The 18,178-nt window shown below is 38.0% G+C and overlaps 1 protein-coding gene across 1 annotated transcript in view; it reads left to right on the forward strand.

Moving 5' to 3' along the window:
• Positions 1-18,178, forward strand: part of Col24a1 (collagen type XXIV alpha 1 chain) — a 274,801-nt gene that overhangs the window by 145,334 nt on the left and 111,289 nt on the right. The window contains exons 26-32 of the mRNA XM_042280059.2: positions 587-640; positions 1,816-1,869; positions 3,994-4,047; positions 9,739-9,792; positions 10,017-10,061; positions 10,183-10,227; positions 14,802-14,855. Of these exons, the coding sequence (XP_042135993.1) occupies positions 587-640; positions 1,816-1,869; positions 3,994-4,047; positions 9,739-9,792; positions 10,017-10,061; positions 10,183-10,227; positions 14,802-14,855 (360 nt within the window). The remainder of the gene's footprint in view (positions 1-586; positions 641-1,815; positions 1,870-3,993; positions 4,048-9,738; positions 9,793-10,016; positions 10,062-10,182; positions 10,228-14,801; positions 14,856-18,178) is intronic.

Raw genomic sequence — 18,178 nt, forward strand, 5'->3', positions numbered from 1 at the left:
TGTGCAGAAAAGTATTCTGAATATAGGGAAATATGTGTGCATCCAAGAGACATTTAGAACCCCAAATAGACATAAAAAAGAATGAAATTATATCATTCGCAAGCCACTGGGAATGGAGATCATCGTGTTAAGAGAAATAAGCCAGGCTTGAAAGGATCACCATTACATGGTTTCTCTCAACAGCTCTTCACTGAGATCCACAGAACACGGAAATAATTCATAAATTGTTCTAGAGAAAAAGCTCATATTTCAATATGCTTGATGTTTTCAGGAGTTTCATGCTCTATAGTCTCCTATAAAAATCAAAAGAATTCTCATTTATAAAACTTTAGCAAGCTACATGCTTCTTAGGAGATCTTGTTTATCTATAATTTCTATCTTCATTTTAATAAGATTGCAAACAAGAGAGCTATTATATTAGAAGATTTGCAGCTGTAAGTTTAAAAATGCAAACTTTGTAAGTTTCAAAGATATTAAAATGAAGATGAGATATGCATATAAATTATGGCTCTGGTGGTTTCTCTTTCTAGCTTCAAACCAATCATCATTAACATTACTCAGTGTTTTTTCTTTATTGTTTTAAAAGGGAGAGCGTGGAAGTCCAGGCCCACTTGGTCCCCAGGGGGAAAAGGGTGTCATGGTAAGAGTTCAGTGATCTAAAAACTTTGTTTCCAATGCACATAGGTCAAGGACTTCTAGGAGTAGACCCACCTTGACTGGAATTCAAGTGAAAATGTTATTTTTGTAATAAGTTTCCAATGAAGTTTCCTTTTTAGCATTTTATATCCTAGAATAGTGTTCTATGGTATCAAATCCATGAAAAGGCATAAAAATAAGCTGCCTTAGTAAAATTATTTTATACTTATGGGAGAATAACTAAATGACTATAAATTAGCCATACTGAATTAAAAAGAAAATTCAATTAAAATTCTTCATGTTCATGTGCAAATAAAGTTCATATTACACATATCCTCAACAACTCTTCCACCAGTTTTGGCCATGAAGTTGGATTTTTATCACTTAAGAGTTTAAGCACCAAAAAGTTATCTTATTCAAGATAATGACAACTGGAAGGTTTTATACCTGGGTTGTCTTTTTAGTTTATTAAATAGTCTGTAAGTGTTATATGAAGTTAAAAGGATGATTATTATCTGTTTTAGGACTTCATTTCAGAAAACATATAAAAAATGTCTTGTGGCACATAACACTAGCTACAAACCCAATCTGCCTCTCACTCTTTATTTTTAATTTCTGCACCATCAGAAGAGTGCCACAAGATTATTTTTAGCAGTTTCTAGTTGGGACACACAGAAAACCTAGCATCTATATATAGAATCAATCAAATTCAAGACTCTTTACTTCCTAAGGCATCTTCAGAACTAGTACCATAATGCATGTGTTCTTTCTAAAAGTTGATGGCCTAATTGCATCTGCCTTCCTTAGTTGTGGAATTCCCTAACTTCTCTCAAAAGTTTGTAATTCATACTATGCGTCACTGAGCATTGTCACAGGTAAGATACCATCACCTACAGAAGGAGGAAACAAAGGCGTCTTCCTGGTACTGTAACACGCAGTGCCACCTAGTGACTCTCTTTTCCAAGCAAGGACCTAATAAAGGAATGTGCATCTTCTATGTAAACACATCTTTAACTTTTATGGTCTGCTGTAGAATATTTCCCAGGCTTCAAGTATAGCGCGTAGGAAAGGATGGTCTTATCAAGCTGTTGTTTTTGTTACTATTTGTAGTTTGCTGGCTTTTTTCTCTGAAAGGAAAACAATTGGTTTTATGTCTTTCATATTTCACTTAAATCATAGGGCTACCCAGGTGCTCCTGGGGCTCCAGGACCCATAGGCCCACCGGGATTACCTGTAAGTATAGAACAAACTCTGTGATCCTTTCTTGAATGTTCACTTTAATTTAAATCCATTGCTTTTGTTGTACTGTCTTTGGGGGTCTCGTGTAAAATCAGTTGTGTATAAGGTAATGGAGATTGCTTGTCTCCCAAACTGTATGAGCATTCCGAAATATTTCTCAATATTTTGAATTCCTTACCCCTACTATGTTTAGTAAACAATTTCAGTTCTCTAGCCTAAACTAATATACATACATACATATGTATGTATGTATAAATACATACTATTATACATATATACATATATATAATCTTCATTTGTAAGAAAATAGAATCAGTAATCAAAATACAGCTGAGATCAAAGGAATTAACAAAACGCAAGCAGATGTTTTAACATGCTTTTCTTAAAATTTGCAAATATTCTCAAACAAACAGTTAAAATTCATAGGAAATGTGCCTTGGTAAGTAAAACTTGAGCTTTAAATACATTCCATATGTTGTTTTCAGAAAGATAATTAAGTCTTACCCCTAAAGAGAGAACCTTTGCTTATGACGGTTTGACAGTTGTGTTAACACGAGTCTGAAGAAGTTCAGCCTCAGTGGTGTCACGGCAGAAGTTCTCGTTACAGAAATCATTGATATTGTGCTTCATGATGCTTCCAGTCTAAAATGTAATCTGGTTTTCTAGTATATTCATAGACATATTAACTTCTAAAGCAAGAAAGACTACAGCAATCTCTTGTCAACCTCTTCACTCATATAAAAGAATGAGTAAACTTGATCCTAAAATTCGGTCCATTTTCATCTACCTAAAGTTCATAACTAAACAGAAGACATAGGCTGTTAAATGAAGATATCAGTGCCAGGATCAGGGTGCCTCTCTATGAGTGTTTGGTCAGGGAGTCCCCAAAGGCACCCAAAACCACCCAGGGCATTACTATTGCTCATGTTACTCACCATAACAAAGAGGAAAGACCTGACAGCTGAAGACACGATGCACGTGGACTGCAGGACATAGGACAATCAATCTCAAATTGACCAGGGACTGCTGGTGAGTTTTCAGAGTGTGAGAAGGTGCTCTGTGGGTTGCTGGTGGAGAGAAGAATCGAAGGTCTTAACCAGCTCCAGGCTTCGAATGCTCCCGGCAAACTGTACCCACTGATGCAATCATGGTGTGGTGGTTATGGGAGAACCAGCTGCTTTATGATTGCATCTGAGGCCCGCTGCACAGGAGGGATTTCACGTCTGCTCTTGTGAACCTGGTCAAAAGCCCACAGTTGTGAAGATCTCATGAGGAGACTACTATTGTTGTTTGGCTAAACAATCATATTGTCAAGAATTGCCTTCTAAAGTTTATATTTATAGGCACAACTTTGTGCAATTTTTTCTAATAATAGGAGACTTAATACATCATTAAACTTAACTTTAAAATGAAACTTAACTTCAGCCGGGCGGTGGTGGCGCACGCCTTTAGTCCCAGCACTCGGGAGGCGGAGGCAGGCGGATCTTTGTGAGTTGGAGGCCAGCCTGGTCTACAGAGCGAGATCCAGGAAAGGTGCAAAGCTACACAGAGAAACCCTGTCTCGAAAAACCAAAAAAAAAAAAAAAAAAGAAAGAAAAAAGAAAAGAAAAAGGAACAACTTCCATTATAAGCTACTTTTGATATATTAATTTAAAATCATTTATGACATTTTTTATAGACTCAGAAAATACACAAATTTTATACATGGGGTTATAATAGATACCTTTAATAATAACAAGGAGATTGCAATGGTAATAGCCATTGCTTCTTTGTTGGACCAGGCATAGTACATTGGTTTGACTGGCGAAGTGCACCTCTCCTCCCTCCATTGCTGTCCTGCATTCCTCCTGAACACTGTTTGTCCAGTGAATAGCTAACCCTTCCAATCCATCTCATACAAAAATGACATTTTTCCAAAAAGTGAAATATTTTAAAAGCAGAACATTAGGGAGGGATGCATGGTATTGATTAATTAAAGTTTATTTGCAGGGCAACTAATGAATATAATTTTTAAAATTCTTCATTTAAAAAAATGTATCACATAAGAAAGGTATAACTACTACTCTGATAACAATGCTATGAATTCTGATATCTGAGTTTTTTATCTCCATCATGTAGGGCCTTGCTGGGACAAGAGGAGCACCTGGGAGTCTGGGTCCTAAAGGACAAAGAGTAAGTAACACAAAAGTATGTTAGCCTCAAAAGAGTCGCCTCATGTGGATGTGGTCGGCAAAACCTACACCTTCTGGAATCATGCTAACATGTTGTCAGGGTTTTTTGTTTTTGTTTGTTTGGTTGGTTGGTTGTGGTTTTTTTTCCTCTTTTTATTCTATTATTAATAGAATTAGCTCAACATTTCAATTACCTGTAGTAATTAACATTATAACTAATACTTTGTACATGTGAAATTATACTTCTTTATTTTTATTTTTACATACTATAATATCACATAGAATTCTTTTTTATCCCCAACCTCTCCTTCCATAATAAATGTGAAGATCTTTAAGTAAATTACATTTATATTCACAACAGATTTATATGTCATGAAAGATGATAATAAAATGAAACAAGAAATAGAATGAAGATACATGGGATGAATTAGTATTTTTCAGTTGTAGATCAAAGGTATTTTAATTATTATTGTCTAACAATTAATATGCAGGAATATGTGTAGAGGATATTTATCTCCCAAGTCATCTCTTAAGCATTAACTCTTTTTATGTATGTGTCGAGCAACCACTTGTGTGCCTGTCACGTGTATATTGTCTCGTTTAATACTCAGAGCTTCCTTAAGAAGACATCATGCTTGAAGCTATAAAGACACAGAAGAATGTCTCAACCAGCATTCAAGCTTTGACTGTTTATTTGATGCCATATGGAATAGTAGAGGATACTTCTGAATGTGTGGCTTTAAGAGTTGCATTTCATGTGTTGAACTTCACTTGGCTTAAATTTTAGAGCTAGTGAACAGATTTTTTTATTCCAAAAGCATGATCTCTAACTAACAACGATGTTTAAACATTAAAAAATAATAAAGATAAAAATCACTGGAGTTTCCCTGTTGTAAAATTGAGAAAGAGTGTTGTGAAGTCCCAGTTCGAGAACGGCTTTGATGTTATGTCATATGTGGTAGGTGGGGATTGAAGAAAGTACTTTGTCTTTTTTCTCATTTATTTTGTGAAAAACTCTTTTCCTTCCTGGCTTTCAGATTTACAGTCTACAAACATCTGTGATGGTTGAACCATTTTAGCTTAAATGAATTTAAAACTAGGAGAAAAGTGATTTGTACTCTAACTGTCATTTTGCTGTTTACACCCAGCCAGGACTCAATTCTTGGTGAGGTCAAATGTGTTTTTTTTTTCTAGTGTGAGTCACAGTGGGTAAGCTCAAACAGTTTGTGGCAGGTGGATGATCTGAACCTTTTGTTAGTTGAGTGATTTAGGTCTCATCGACTCTCTGGCAAATTCATGTCCCTAACCATGGTACATGCCGAACCATTTGAATGATCTCATAAATCCTATGACAAGTTCTTTTGCTCTGCAGTTTTTATAACTTCACTCTGACCATGTGTAGCTTCCTGCTTTCCTGGTTTGTCACTTTGTCCTCAGCTCTCACATCTACAAGTTTTTACATCATTTTCCATATACAATTTACTGACTCTTTCCGAATGGCTCCATGCAATTTTGAACCATGTCACTCAATTATTTCTACAAAAAGGAACTATTGTTAGGGGAGGAGGATGTCTTTCTTCACTAGGAGAAGATTATAAGCAGCTAGTATACTTTATACAATAAAATGTAACTGAATGGAGATGGAGAGATTGTTCATTGGTTAAGAGAACTTGCTGCTCAATCATGAGAACCTGAGTTGTATTTGTTAACATCCATGTCAACCAGCTCACAACTGCCTGTACCTCCAGCTCCAGGAGATCCAATGTCTTCTGGCTTCCACAGACACTGCACACACACACACACACACACACACACACACACACACACACACACACACACACACACACTTGTTCCAGCCTATTGAGGTAAGTGAGAAAAGTGTCTGGCTCAAGATCTTGGGTCCACACTGTGGTACACCTCAAAAGCTAAGGGAATCAATTCTTGTTGCACACCTGTCATTCCTTTGTGTAACAGGACCCTGAATGGAAACTCTTATGTACACGTGTTCTGAGCCCATACAGAGTGATCATAATACTCATTTGCTCTTTCTATTTGGTCTTGGATTTATACTGTTCTCGAATGGTCATACAAATACCATCATTGGTAGGACCACTCCTGGGAGATTCTGCCTACCAACCTTTGCTGATTTCTTATGATTTATATAACACTTAACTAAACCCAGAGGACTCTATGTCAACTAGCCCTCAGGTTTCAGACCACAGTGAACTTTCCAATTTTGTGACTTATGGTCTAGAAACCGTGAAATACCACGGAGTACTAAAATCCACCAAGGGGAAGGAAAAATAAATCAAGGAGGCCACAATGCCAACATCTGAAAAGTAAGCTGAATATAATATCATGAAAATTTCTGTAACTTGCAGTAGGACAATTGCCTCTTACATAGCTGCAAAAGACAGCACGATTCCACTAGAAGGTAGTCATAAATATACTAAATTATTGTATAAATACCCTTTATATTTAAAAACATTACTCATCTTAACCTTTTGCTAGCTGGTATGTTTAGCTGGAGAACAGCTAAGTGAAGTGAAGTGATTTGATATACTAAAGCATTTTATGCAGTTCACAAAATCCTTTCATTTGTATAGATGATGTCAGCTAACACCTTTGCTACTTTAGTCCTGATGATGGTAGCTTGGCCTGATGGGCAAGTAAAAGTCAGCACAGGCTGAGCCATTGCCTTTCATACACAGTTGACCCTTAGAGGATAAGTGATAAAAAGAACCCTTGATATCTGCCCAGTACTTCCTCCTGTGCCCAGCTGCCCAGCAAGGAAAGTAATACAGGCAAAGCAGATCCCACCTACTCACCTGGGCATGAATTAAGTCTTTGATCACAAGACCCCTTAATTTACACACGCTTTCTCTAGAGCAGTGGTACAGAGAGGCTTGCAGCTGGAGAATTTGGTATTGAGACCAAGCTACATAATACCGAGATGGGGCGGAGGGATAACTGTGTTAGAAACATGCAACATCTTAAGCTTTTCTCTCGAAAAGTGAAACCTATGTGGTCATAAACATTCTGCAAGTCGGCCGCTTCAAGGAACTGCTTATCCCTTTAAGGTGAAGTCACTTTCAGTCGTTTGTTTTTAAGCTCAGTGCTAGGCAATAGCTGAAGCATCTCAAGAGATAGTTTTCTCATCTACTCTGTAAAAAAACAAAAACAAAAAACTTTATAGCAGAAACCTTTTCCTCAAGAGTCCTGATAGTGTTAATCTTGTTCAGTGGACCACTTGGTTCCAGCTGTGTAAAGCAAGGGCCAGAAAAAGACTGCTCGGCATCATTAGTTAGGCATGTGAGTGACTTAAAAATTAATAGGGGTCATACCAAGATCCAGATCTTGCTTCAGGAACATAAATGCATCTGTCCTGTGAATGTGGCTATTTCCTTCATTCACGGACACTCTGCCTATCATAACTTATCTCAGCAGTTGTAGAAATGGATTTAGGGTTCTCATAAAAAGTCTTCCTAAATAAACCTAACATTAATATATGTTAATGTTTTAGTTGATTGTGGTTTCTTCTTTTAATTTTAATATTTATATGAAGTAGCGGACCCAACACCTTATGCATCACTCATGAGCCTGGCTAACTCAAACATGAAATGTGCTTTTCTTTAATGGAGTTGAGGTATTCAACTTTCACTCTGGCTTTGAGAGCCCTCTCCCAGCTCACCATGGACAGCTTTGACATTCCCAATGACATGGAGAAAAGTCTGGGTATTCTGTTTATGTAGCATGCTTTCACCCAGAAAATGCTCTTGAGAGACCCATGAGACACTTTCAAGCTGTTACTTTTTAACTACCATGCCAAATTATGTACCTGTTATAACGACGTGCATCTAGGGCCTTGTCCTGAAGTTTGTTTTGTCTTAGGAGTCAGATGTGGAATGTGCATTAGCCAGTGGGATGTGTCTGCCACCAGAGGGAAATCTACTATGTTGCCAGGCTAAGCCTTTAGCTCCTTAGCTCACCCTTGTCTGAAGCACAGAGTCCCAGTCTTCCTTAGAACAGTTTTTTCAAACCCTCACATGCAACCTTTGGCTCTGTGACCTTAATGTGATCTCCTGACTTAAGACTTTTTTTTACACTATACATGGTTATCTTTATCGCTGTGAGCACAGAGACATCTCTTGGTAGATGAAATAGTAAATGTAAAAAAGGGAGGGGAACAGCAGTGGTTCAGTGAACTGCCTGTTTATGCTAGAGGCTAGAGTTCAGCACCAGCATCATAATAATAACAACAATAAAAATCACTGTGAGACATTCCTGTGTAAGAGTATGTTAATGTAAAACATTATACAAACGAGTAGTTGCGTAAGCTTTCACTTTAACAGGAGAGTGGAGCAACAGATCCTCGTGGGTGGGAGTGCTCCAAACTGTCGAGTGTGCCTGGGAGTCTAGGAAGCTCAGGAAACCAGCCTGGAGAGGCCTGTTGTAGCAAACAGCTTTTGATAATAAAGTTCTGGACCTTGCTAAGACATGGAAGAAGGCATGGAGCCAACACGAGGCCCTTCCACTCAGCACTTGACAGGGGAGATTGTATAGTTGCTCTGTACGGAAACCTTCCGCTTCCCCATCACCAACTGCCTTGCTTTCTTTTTTTTTTTTTTTTTTTTTTTGTTTTTTTTTTTGTTTGTTTGTTTTTTGTTTTTTGTTTTGTCGAGACAGGGTTTCTCTGTGTAGCTTTGCGCCTTTCCTGGAACTCGCTTTGGAGACCAGGCTGGCCTCGAACTCACAGAGATTCACCTGCCTCTGCCTCCCGAGTGCTGGGATTAAAGGCATGTGCCACCACTGCCCGGCTGCCTTGCTTTCTTAATACTTCTGTCCGTGCAGCTAACTCAGCCTGACCTAGCCAAGTCTCATCCTTAAGCATCTTCACTCTTCTTCATGCTGCCCCTTTGTCTGTCCATCTCACAAGCCCACGAGGCTGACCATGTACTTCTAGATGGTGTCTCCATTCCTGGGACAAATGTACCAGATCTGCCTCCCTGTGGACTCCTCCTCTTGGTCCTTGAATTCTTTACTTTTTTTAACTTTGCATTCCATAGGTTCCATAATGAAGAAATTTGTGATTGTGTATCCACACAGCTATCTCTTCTCTACAGCAGGACACAGAACTGAGTCCCTTACAAGGCCCTTCGAGATGGTTATGCCTTAGAAAGTGAGACTTATCAGTGTATGAGAGCAACTGGCTCTTCTCTACAGCTAATTACTGAGGAAATATTGAAAAGATTTGCCCTTAAATGGCCTTTCTGTGCCTATTCTATGCCCGGTCCTCCTTCCAGTAACTGCTGTCCAGTAGGCAATAGCAAGCACATTGTCCTAAATGTTCATTTTCTAAAAATGCCAAGAGACAATGGCAATTCCAAAATAATGGAACTTAAGAAGACTGTTTAGGTAAAAATAAATAAATAAATAAACAAGCCGGCCACTTATAAGTTAACTTATAGTCATTTAAGAATAAATCCCAGAGAACTACTGAGTAATAAAAAAATAAATAAATAAACAAAATGAGCAAAAATCACCTAAGGTTATAGACACCCGAGCAACTCTTGTAGATATTTTTGTACTCATCTAAGTTACTATGTGGGATAACATCCTTAAAACATGGACTTGATTATTATTTTAAAGGGAACATTTCAAATAACAATAAGTTATTTTCTTCTACCTGTAGGGACCCAGAGGACCAGATGGCCTCCCAGGGGATCAAGGTGGACACGGTGCCAAGGTACTTGCTGATTCTCCATTTCATGTGCAGTTAAATTTGGCAGAATCATTATGCCCTGTACATCTGAATAATGGTGTATTTCCTTCTAATGCATAATTTTCACTGCACACCAGTCATGTATTTTAATATTGAGCTACATACTTGATGCCTTTATTTCTGGGTGGTACCATGTAAGAACATGACTCAAATTCTGACCAATCCATCTGATATCGATATTTTGTTAGGGTGAAAAGGGAAATCAAGGAAAAAGAGGGCTGCATGGTCTTACTGTAAGTAATAAACCGTGTCTCCTTCAGTATGAACATTTTCTATCTCTTTGCCTTTTGCTTTCTTCCCTACACTATTTTGAGAAAGAGCTATATGACCTAAGCATTTTTTCCCTGTGTGTAGGGTAAGACTGGAAGCCCAGGGGAGAGGGGAGTTCAAGGAAAACCAGTAAGTTTTTGTCTTTGATGTGTTATTGTTATTAATAATTGAGCTGATGTGATAATTGTTATGTTTTCTTTATTCTCATCATGATTAGTTTTTCTCTAAAACCCCTTTGAAAATGAAATGCTAAGATATGTAACTGTACCAGGACGTAATAAAGAGAATACCAGAAGCTTCTATGACCACTCACCTAGCTTCGTTCTTACCTCAAGTGCTGTTTTGTCTTTTGGAGTGCAGAGCCACACACATCTTTCTTTCTTATTATACTGCTTTCTTATTATACTGTAGGAGCTTTCGGTATTTTATAATGCTGGATATTTCCCTGCTTCCTATCACCTTACCCCTGAGAATCAATAATTTCTGTAATTGTCATTGTGAAAGAGGAGAGAAATATCAAAAAATACATATACAAACATATACACATATAATAATTACATAAATTAGCACATAGCTTACGCATATAAAGTATTTTAATTGCTTTGGTTATGAATCATAATGTTAATGACACTTTGATTTGTTATACAAATATATATTATGGGTTAAATTTAAATAATTTGATAATTCAAATGGATTGTAGCTGAGTAGTTAAAACTAAAGGCCAGGCCATCCTTGTTTTGGCTGGTGGTGGTTGTCACAGAGGACAACCTTTGCTTGTTCCTATTTGAAATCTGCTGCCCCCTGCCTGTTGTCTTTCATAATAGCAATGTATTTGACAAAGGTTAAATCTAAAACACCAGAGATTTAAAAGAGAGAAAATAAATGACTGTCCTGAAAAAGCTGTGTTTGGCCTTGTGCCTTTAACTGAAGGCATTCCCAAAGAACACCCCTGTGTCTTCATGTTCATCATGTGGGGTTTATTATCGTGTCAGTGATAAAGATGTTTCTGTAGATTTGGACTACTTTACAATACTGCAGGCAAGGCTGAGCTCAAGTCCATTCCTATCATTTTAAAAAAAGTGAGGCTCACAGAAATAGAATTACTTATCCTGTATATTGTTGACCTTCCTTAGAATTTTATCTCCATTTCCAGTTTAGACAAATGGGATATTTCCTTAATCCTGTAAATGGTACTAGGATCATCTTGTCTTAGAGCACACAGTACTGGATGGATAAAGCCACCTTAACCGTTGTCATAGCTTGGACAGAAAATGATGAGTTTATAATATCTATGAGGTTTATGAAATTCTTTGCCTACTTGACTCTTCCTTAGCTGAAGTGGAGTTTTAGGAAAGCAGGGAACATTTCACTGGAAAAGCTAAATAAGCCCCAAAGATTTCCATTAAGATTGCCATTATCTTTCAGAGGAATCTGACAGTCTCTATTCTTCAGATACTGTCAAAATAGGCAGCACTCTATAACACAACGATATTAGAGGTCAGACAACTTTTCTTGCACGCTCCTAAAAATGGCATGTAGGGCATATTTTCTTACCCATGAAATGAAGAGACTAATAAGATCTGTAGAAGAATTCTCCTTGAAATCCCCTGCCCTTACTCCTCCTCTTCCCTCTCCCTCCTCCTCCCCTTCTTCCTCCTCCCTCTTTTTCTTCTTTTTGGTAGAGATTGATCCAGGGTCTAAGCACATGGATCAGTGTACGTTGTCACTAATACACCACCACCCCGAAGAACTCAAATTGTCAGAATGGTAAAATCAAATACTAAGTGAGCTCAACAGTGCAGTACCCTAATAATCCTGAAAACTGGGAAGGGTGTGTTTGTCTGTGGACCACCACTGTTCCATCCACCTGTAGATCTGTCCCAAAAGTCAAAATCAGAAAGAAAGGCCATGATCCAATGGTTTTTAGGGTCCTGGAGCCTGGGTGGCTTTTTTTTTTTTTTACTATCTAAATCATAAAAATTACAACATTTTATACATTACTGGGTTTTTAATGAAGGCACCCTATCAATCCTTAAGATAGGTGTGTAAAAATCTCTCTGATCTTGTGTTCCTCTGATTTTCCCCTTTGTTTCTTTCTAATTTTCCTTCATGTAGTTGAAATTCTAATTTTGTTCAACTTTGATTATCTCTTCTTGGTAATACTGTTTTGGAAATGGCTTCATTTGATGTGAGGATCGGTCTCACCGGCCTTCAGAGGCTTGCAGGTTATCTGATGTGTTCTTCTCACCAATTTTCTTTTAACCCACCTGCATCTTGATATTTAACAAAAACATATTCTATTTGGATCATGCTTTTCATTCTGATAATCTCTGCCTTTTAATTACAGTATTCGGTCCATTTCTGCTTAGGCTAATTGCTATGGCTAGACTTACATCTATTTTGTGCTTTGTTTTTCTTTGTTTTGTTCAATGTCTTCTGGCTTGAAAATTATATCTTAACTTGCCTATTGACTTTTAATTTTTACTCATTGTTAATTTAGGTAGTTATTCTAGGCCAGGATCAGCAAACTTTTCCCATAAAATACCAGGAAGGAAGCATTTATGTTATGGAATACATGTGTAAAAACTTACAGTCATATAGGACAATTTGTTAACACATTGTCTTTATACTGTGGTTATTTTATATATTACATCCATGTGTATTATGAACCCCTCATTGTAAACAAAGCTTGTATCTGAACATTAATAACATTTCATTTGCTTTGATATAAATTAGTGGTATACTTTAGAGCTTGGTGTAAGGAAACAGGCTTTCTACACATCTTCTCATTTGCCATTTCTAGTGATCATCATTTATTCTTGAAGGTTTGAATGTCTACGTGCTGCCATTTTCCTGGAGCCTATGAAATATCTTTTAAGTTTCTTTTAGGAAAGTCTGCTAATGGTGAATTATTTTAGTTTTGATTTGTAAAATATATTTATTTCACTATTAATCTGTAAGGCAACTTTCAATGGATATAAAACTTTAGATTTAATTTATCACCGTAAAAAAGCCATTGGGAGAGAGGATGATATATAAGTCGTATATCATTAACATGTGTCTTTGCCAGTATCTCCTGATGGAATGATGCATACCTTGTATTGAGTTAGACAGGTTGTTGGTCAAATACTGGTTCTGCCACTTAGTGCCCGATTTAACTTTATATAAATAATCAACCTTTTTGAGCCTTAGTTTATCCACATTTAAAAATTAATACCTAGGTGGGAGGAACTAAAAAAATGGGTCAGGGATTGTGAGCAATTCTTGCTCTTCCAGAGGATCTGAGTTTGATTACCAGCATCCACATAGAGTGGCTGACAACCTCCTGTAATTTCAGCTCCCAGGGATCCAATGCCCTCTACTGGTCTCCAAAGGCACCTGCACATCATGTTACACACACACACACACACACACACACACACACACACACACACACGAATAATAATAATAATAATAATAATAATAACACATTTTTAAAAACAAATCTCTCATGATTATAAGAACTATAATGACTATTGTGCGCTTAGTACAAGTCTTTGTTATTCCCATGCTCATTTGTTCCCATGATTGCTGAGTCATGGAGTAGTGAGTTCTGCTGCAAAGTCATACATCATTAACAACATCTGAAAAGCCAGAATTTTTATTTTAAGCCAATTTGTGTCTTTCCTCTTAATCCTCAATAAAAACTGAGAACATGGAAATTGTATTCTTGTTTTGTGAAACAACCTTGGTGTAGAATCCACATTAATGGAAATACTAAGTTGGTTCTGTGTCCAAACACGTTTTACAGAGCAAACTGAGTGGGCAACATTTAAAGGTCTGAAATTTCATCACATACTTCAGTTAGCAGAGCAGGCAGAGCAAGATCTTTGTATTGATCCTGTCTATTAATTTAGGAGCCTGAAGCGGAAAGAACAGCATATGATTTTCACAGCTGAAATATAGCTTTAACCACAATAGATAGATAGATGATAGATAGATAGATAGATAGATAGATAGATAGATAGATAGATAGATAGATAGATAAATGTAACTTCAAAATTAAAGAAAGAACAGCATTCTGTTTTCTCTTATGTAGAACTAAAATGCAGCCTGTCAGTTCCACCTCTAGTATTTGTCCAAAGTGATGGAAAGCCAGGGCTCAGATACTGCATGCCCATGTTCACAGTAACATGTGCACAATAGCCAAAAGCTGGGCCAACCTTGGTGTTCCCTGATGGATGGATAAACAAAACGTGATTTGTGCATCCATGGGAATATCATTCAACTCTAAAAGGGGTGTTTTGACCCATGCTACAAGGAAGAACCCTGAAGACATTCTACCCAGTAAATAAACAGACACAAAAGAACAGGTATCATATGATCTCAATAATTACCTGGACTGTCAAATTCATACAAACAAAAGTAGTTACAAGGAACGGGGAAAGTGGCAATAGCAATAAATGAATTATTAACAGGGTTTAACTGGGAAGATGAAAAGGTTCTGAAGATGGATGGTGGGGATGGTTGATACACATTGTGGATCTACTTAATGCTAATGAATTATATTCTTAGTTGTGGTTATGGTAAATCATACATATTTTAAGACAAAAAAAATTAAAGAATACAGAGAAAAGAACCCACAAGCAAAGGCAAGGTGTGTGAACTAGCTAAAACATTGTCAGATGCCACCTCTTCTACAAATTTCTCCTTTGTTTGTCCAGGGCTTACAAGGACTCCCTGGCAGCCCAGGAGACAGGGGGCCGGCTGGAGAACCGGTAAGTTTCCTTCTGCTCTTCTAATTGTGGCTTTCCTGTAAGGTGCACTTACTGCTTTCATGGCTGTTGGTCTGCAGTCTGTGAGTGGCCTGCTTTAGAAACAGAATCAACCGAATAGCGAAGACAAGCTCTACAGAATGGATGTTCTACTGTATCAACTCTGCAGGGTCCATACAAACACATATACGTGTGTATTATATGCATATGTGAATTACAGTTTTCACTGCCTCTATGGCTTCATGTAGTCAAATTTGGTGTTTTTCTCAATGACTGCTAAAAGGGCCATATTTCTGCTTTTGAAAAAAGAAAACACTTTGTTTTGGTGACTCTCAGGAACGCTGTTTCTAGACCTGTTGTTCTTATAATTGCAACATTACCACACACACAATCACCAGCTCCATAATGAAGGCCACATAGAGAAGCCAGTCTCTGTATCTGATTGGCCCAAATGTGCAAATTTGACAGAAACGCTGTTACATCAACAAGGCAAAAACATATGCCACAATTCCTTAGCTATGCTGCGGTTCTGGAGTTTCCATGGAAAGTGCAGTGGACAAAGGAAGGACTTGGAGACACTCCTTTCTCACAGCTTCGTCTTTATTACCAGTGAAGTCAGATGTAAGATGCTGTAATGTGTTTCTGAGAATCATAATACAATACAGTCTTTTGAAGCACTCAGTTGATATTATCACCAGTTGACACAATGGTTTGCAGGTGGCCTTTGTGTAATTAATTTAGATAGTAACAAGTGGAAAAAGTTACCAAAGAGTAAAATGTTCACACTTAACTTATAACATAAGCTCACCGAACAATAAGAGTTCACAATATGTATAATTCTTGTCTGATAAATATCTAAGATGTGGCATTGATTTTGCATAACTGAGTCTTTGGTTCACTCTCTGTTATATGTGCCTCAATCTGCTATTCCATCACTAGGGTTTATTTGACCTGAAATAGCACAGTCCTCTTTTACCAGCCTCCTCCAGTACAGTCCTCCTCCACAGTCTCCTCCAGTACAGTCCTCCTCTACACAGCCTCCTCCAGTACAGTCCTCCTCCACACAGCCTCCTCCAGCACCGTCCTCCTCTACACAGCCTCCTCCAGTACAGTCCTCCTCCACACAGTCTCCTCTAGTACAGTCCTCCTCCACACAGCCTCCTCCAGCACTGTCCTCCTCTACACAGCCTCCTCCAGTACAGTCCTCCTCCACACAGCCTCCTCTAGTACAGTCCTCCTCTACACAGCCTCCTCCAGTACAGTCCTCCTCTACACAGCCTCCTCCAGCACTGTCCTCCTCTACACAGCCTCCTCCAGTACAGTCCTCCTCTACACAGCTTCCTTAACTATCTGATCACTCCATAAGCTCCTTGAAGCAGGAACTATTTCTTTTACCTTCCTATCACCTTTCCTGTATGATGTCCAGTGTAGTCCATTTTCCCAATGTGTGTTTGTTAAACTGAATATACAAAAGGCCATGCCAGAGGAATCACTGACAGTGAGCAGCATCACATTGAGGAAACAGAAGGAAGACTCACAGGATTTTATTAGATAAGTATGTCAATCAAACCATGGTCACAATGGAGACAAAATCTTAGGATCTGAGTAAGGAAGGATTTCTGACTTAAAATTTATACAAGAAAACACTTGTTAACAAAATGGCTTCATAGTGCTTAAAATATCAATGTGAAGGTCACAATGTCACAGGACTGGCAATTAAAATATAAACCATTTTATGATAGATGTAATAGATTTTGTGTTATATATTTGAACTACTAGTCCAATCATAGAAATGAATGGAATTGGTAAAATTAAATTGGTAAATTAAAGGATGGCAAAAAATTAAATGTTTTTAATTTTTATATTTTGACAATAATATAACAAGAACTGCAACCTTTTGAAAACTTTTTCTTCATTGTAAGGCAGGAATTTCTATTAAATAGAAATCTTTTTTGAGTCAGTCAACAGTTATTAAGAATCTGCTCTTGGTGTTTAACAGTGAGCATGAAGTTTCCAGTCCAGTGATAGGAGAAAGTATTGATGAAATGATTACATATATAAATAGATAATTATAAATTGAGATAAGTACCTGAAAGTACAGTCAGAACTCAGTATCCCTGGGGAAGCAGTTCAGTACCTTGCTCAGAGACAGTCTGTGGATGCTCAAAAGCCTCATACAAAGTGGAATCATGTCTTTTTGTCACCTGTCCATTTCCACATGTGTAGCATGAATCTTAAAAGTTCTTATTAATAAAATCAAACCCAGTGCCAGTTATTGGGGTCAATGCTGGTAGATCAGAGAGACAGAACAAGCCACAGCTAACCTCACCTGGCCAACTTCTCAGCTGGTCTTGTTTCCTCAGACTGGAAGCTTCTGTGTCCTCATCCCAATGGCTCTCAGCTGAACTGCTGCTCCAAAGCCTGAAAGCTTAACCAGCCAAAAAGCTTAACCAGGCTAAATGCTTAACCAGTCAAATGCTTCTAGTTTCTGGTCTCCACACCTTATATATCTTTCTGTTTTTGCCACCACTTCCTGGGATTAAAGACTCACTTCTTGGGATTAAAGGCGTGTGTCACCATGCCTGGCTGTTTCCTATGTGGCCTTGAACTCACAGAGATCCAGAGGGATTTCTACCTCTGGAATGCTAGGATTAAAGGTGTGAGTGCCACCATTTTCTAGCCTTTGTATCTAGTGGCTATTCTGTCTCTGACCCCAGATAAGTTTATTAGGGTGCACAATATTTTGGAGAATACAATACCACCACATGCATGTGTGCTTTAAATCATCTCTGGGCTATCTATGTAAATAATTGCTACATGATATTGTTTAAGGAGCATCGTGAAGAAAAAAGTCTATACAGGTTCGCTGCAGACATTTGTAAAGATTGCCTTCTTTCTGTACTTCATTGAGTCCATGGGGCAGAGTGGATAAAGAAGACTAACTATGGAGGAGTTCAGATCTAGAGGATCTATGATAAATAAGCTGTCATAATATGGAGGCCCAAGAAAGCTTCCTTGAGCAGAGGCATGTGGTATGAGAGAAGAGTAATCCTTATTTGAGCCAAGATGAGGAAATTTTGTTCCAGAACGAGAGGACAGACAACATTGCTGTGACAGTTGGACAGGAAGCAGGTCCAACACAAGAACAGAAAGGGACATGCTGACCACACACACAGCTCTACGGGCCCCATGCCAAAGGATTTGTAGTTATTGTAAGGATAAATGGACGGCACCAGGGGGAAGGAACAATGATCAGATTATTGTCTTACAAATATTATCAAACCACGTAGTAGAAGGAGTCAAAAGCCAAGATCCAGATAAGAAGC

The sequence above is a fragment of the Peromyscus maniculatus genome, chromosome 6, assembly GCF_049852395.1.
Source record: "Peromyscus maniculatus bairdii isolate BWxNUB_F1_BW_parent chromosome 6, HU_Pman_BW_mat_3.1, whole genome shotgun sequence".
Taxonomy (NCBI): domain Eukaryota; kingdom Metazoa; phylum Chordata; class Mammalia; order Rodentia; family Cricetidae; genus Peromyscus; species Peromyscus maniculatus.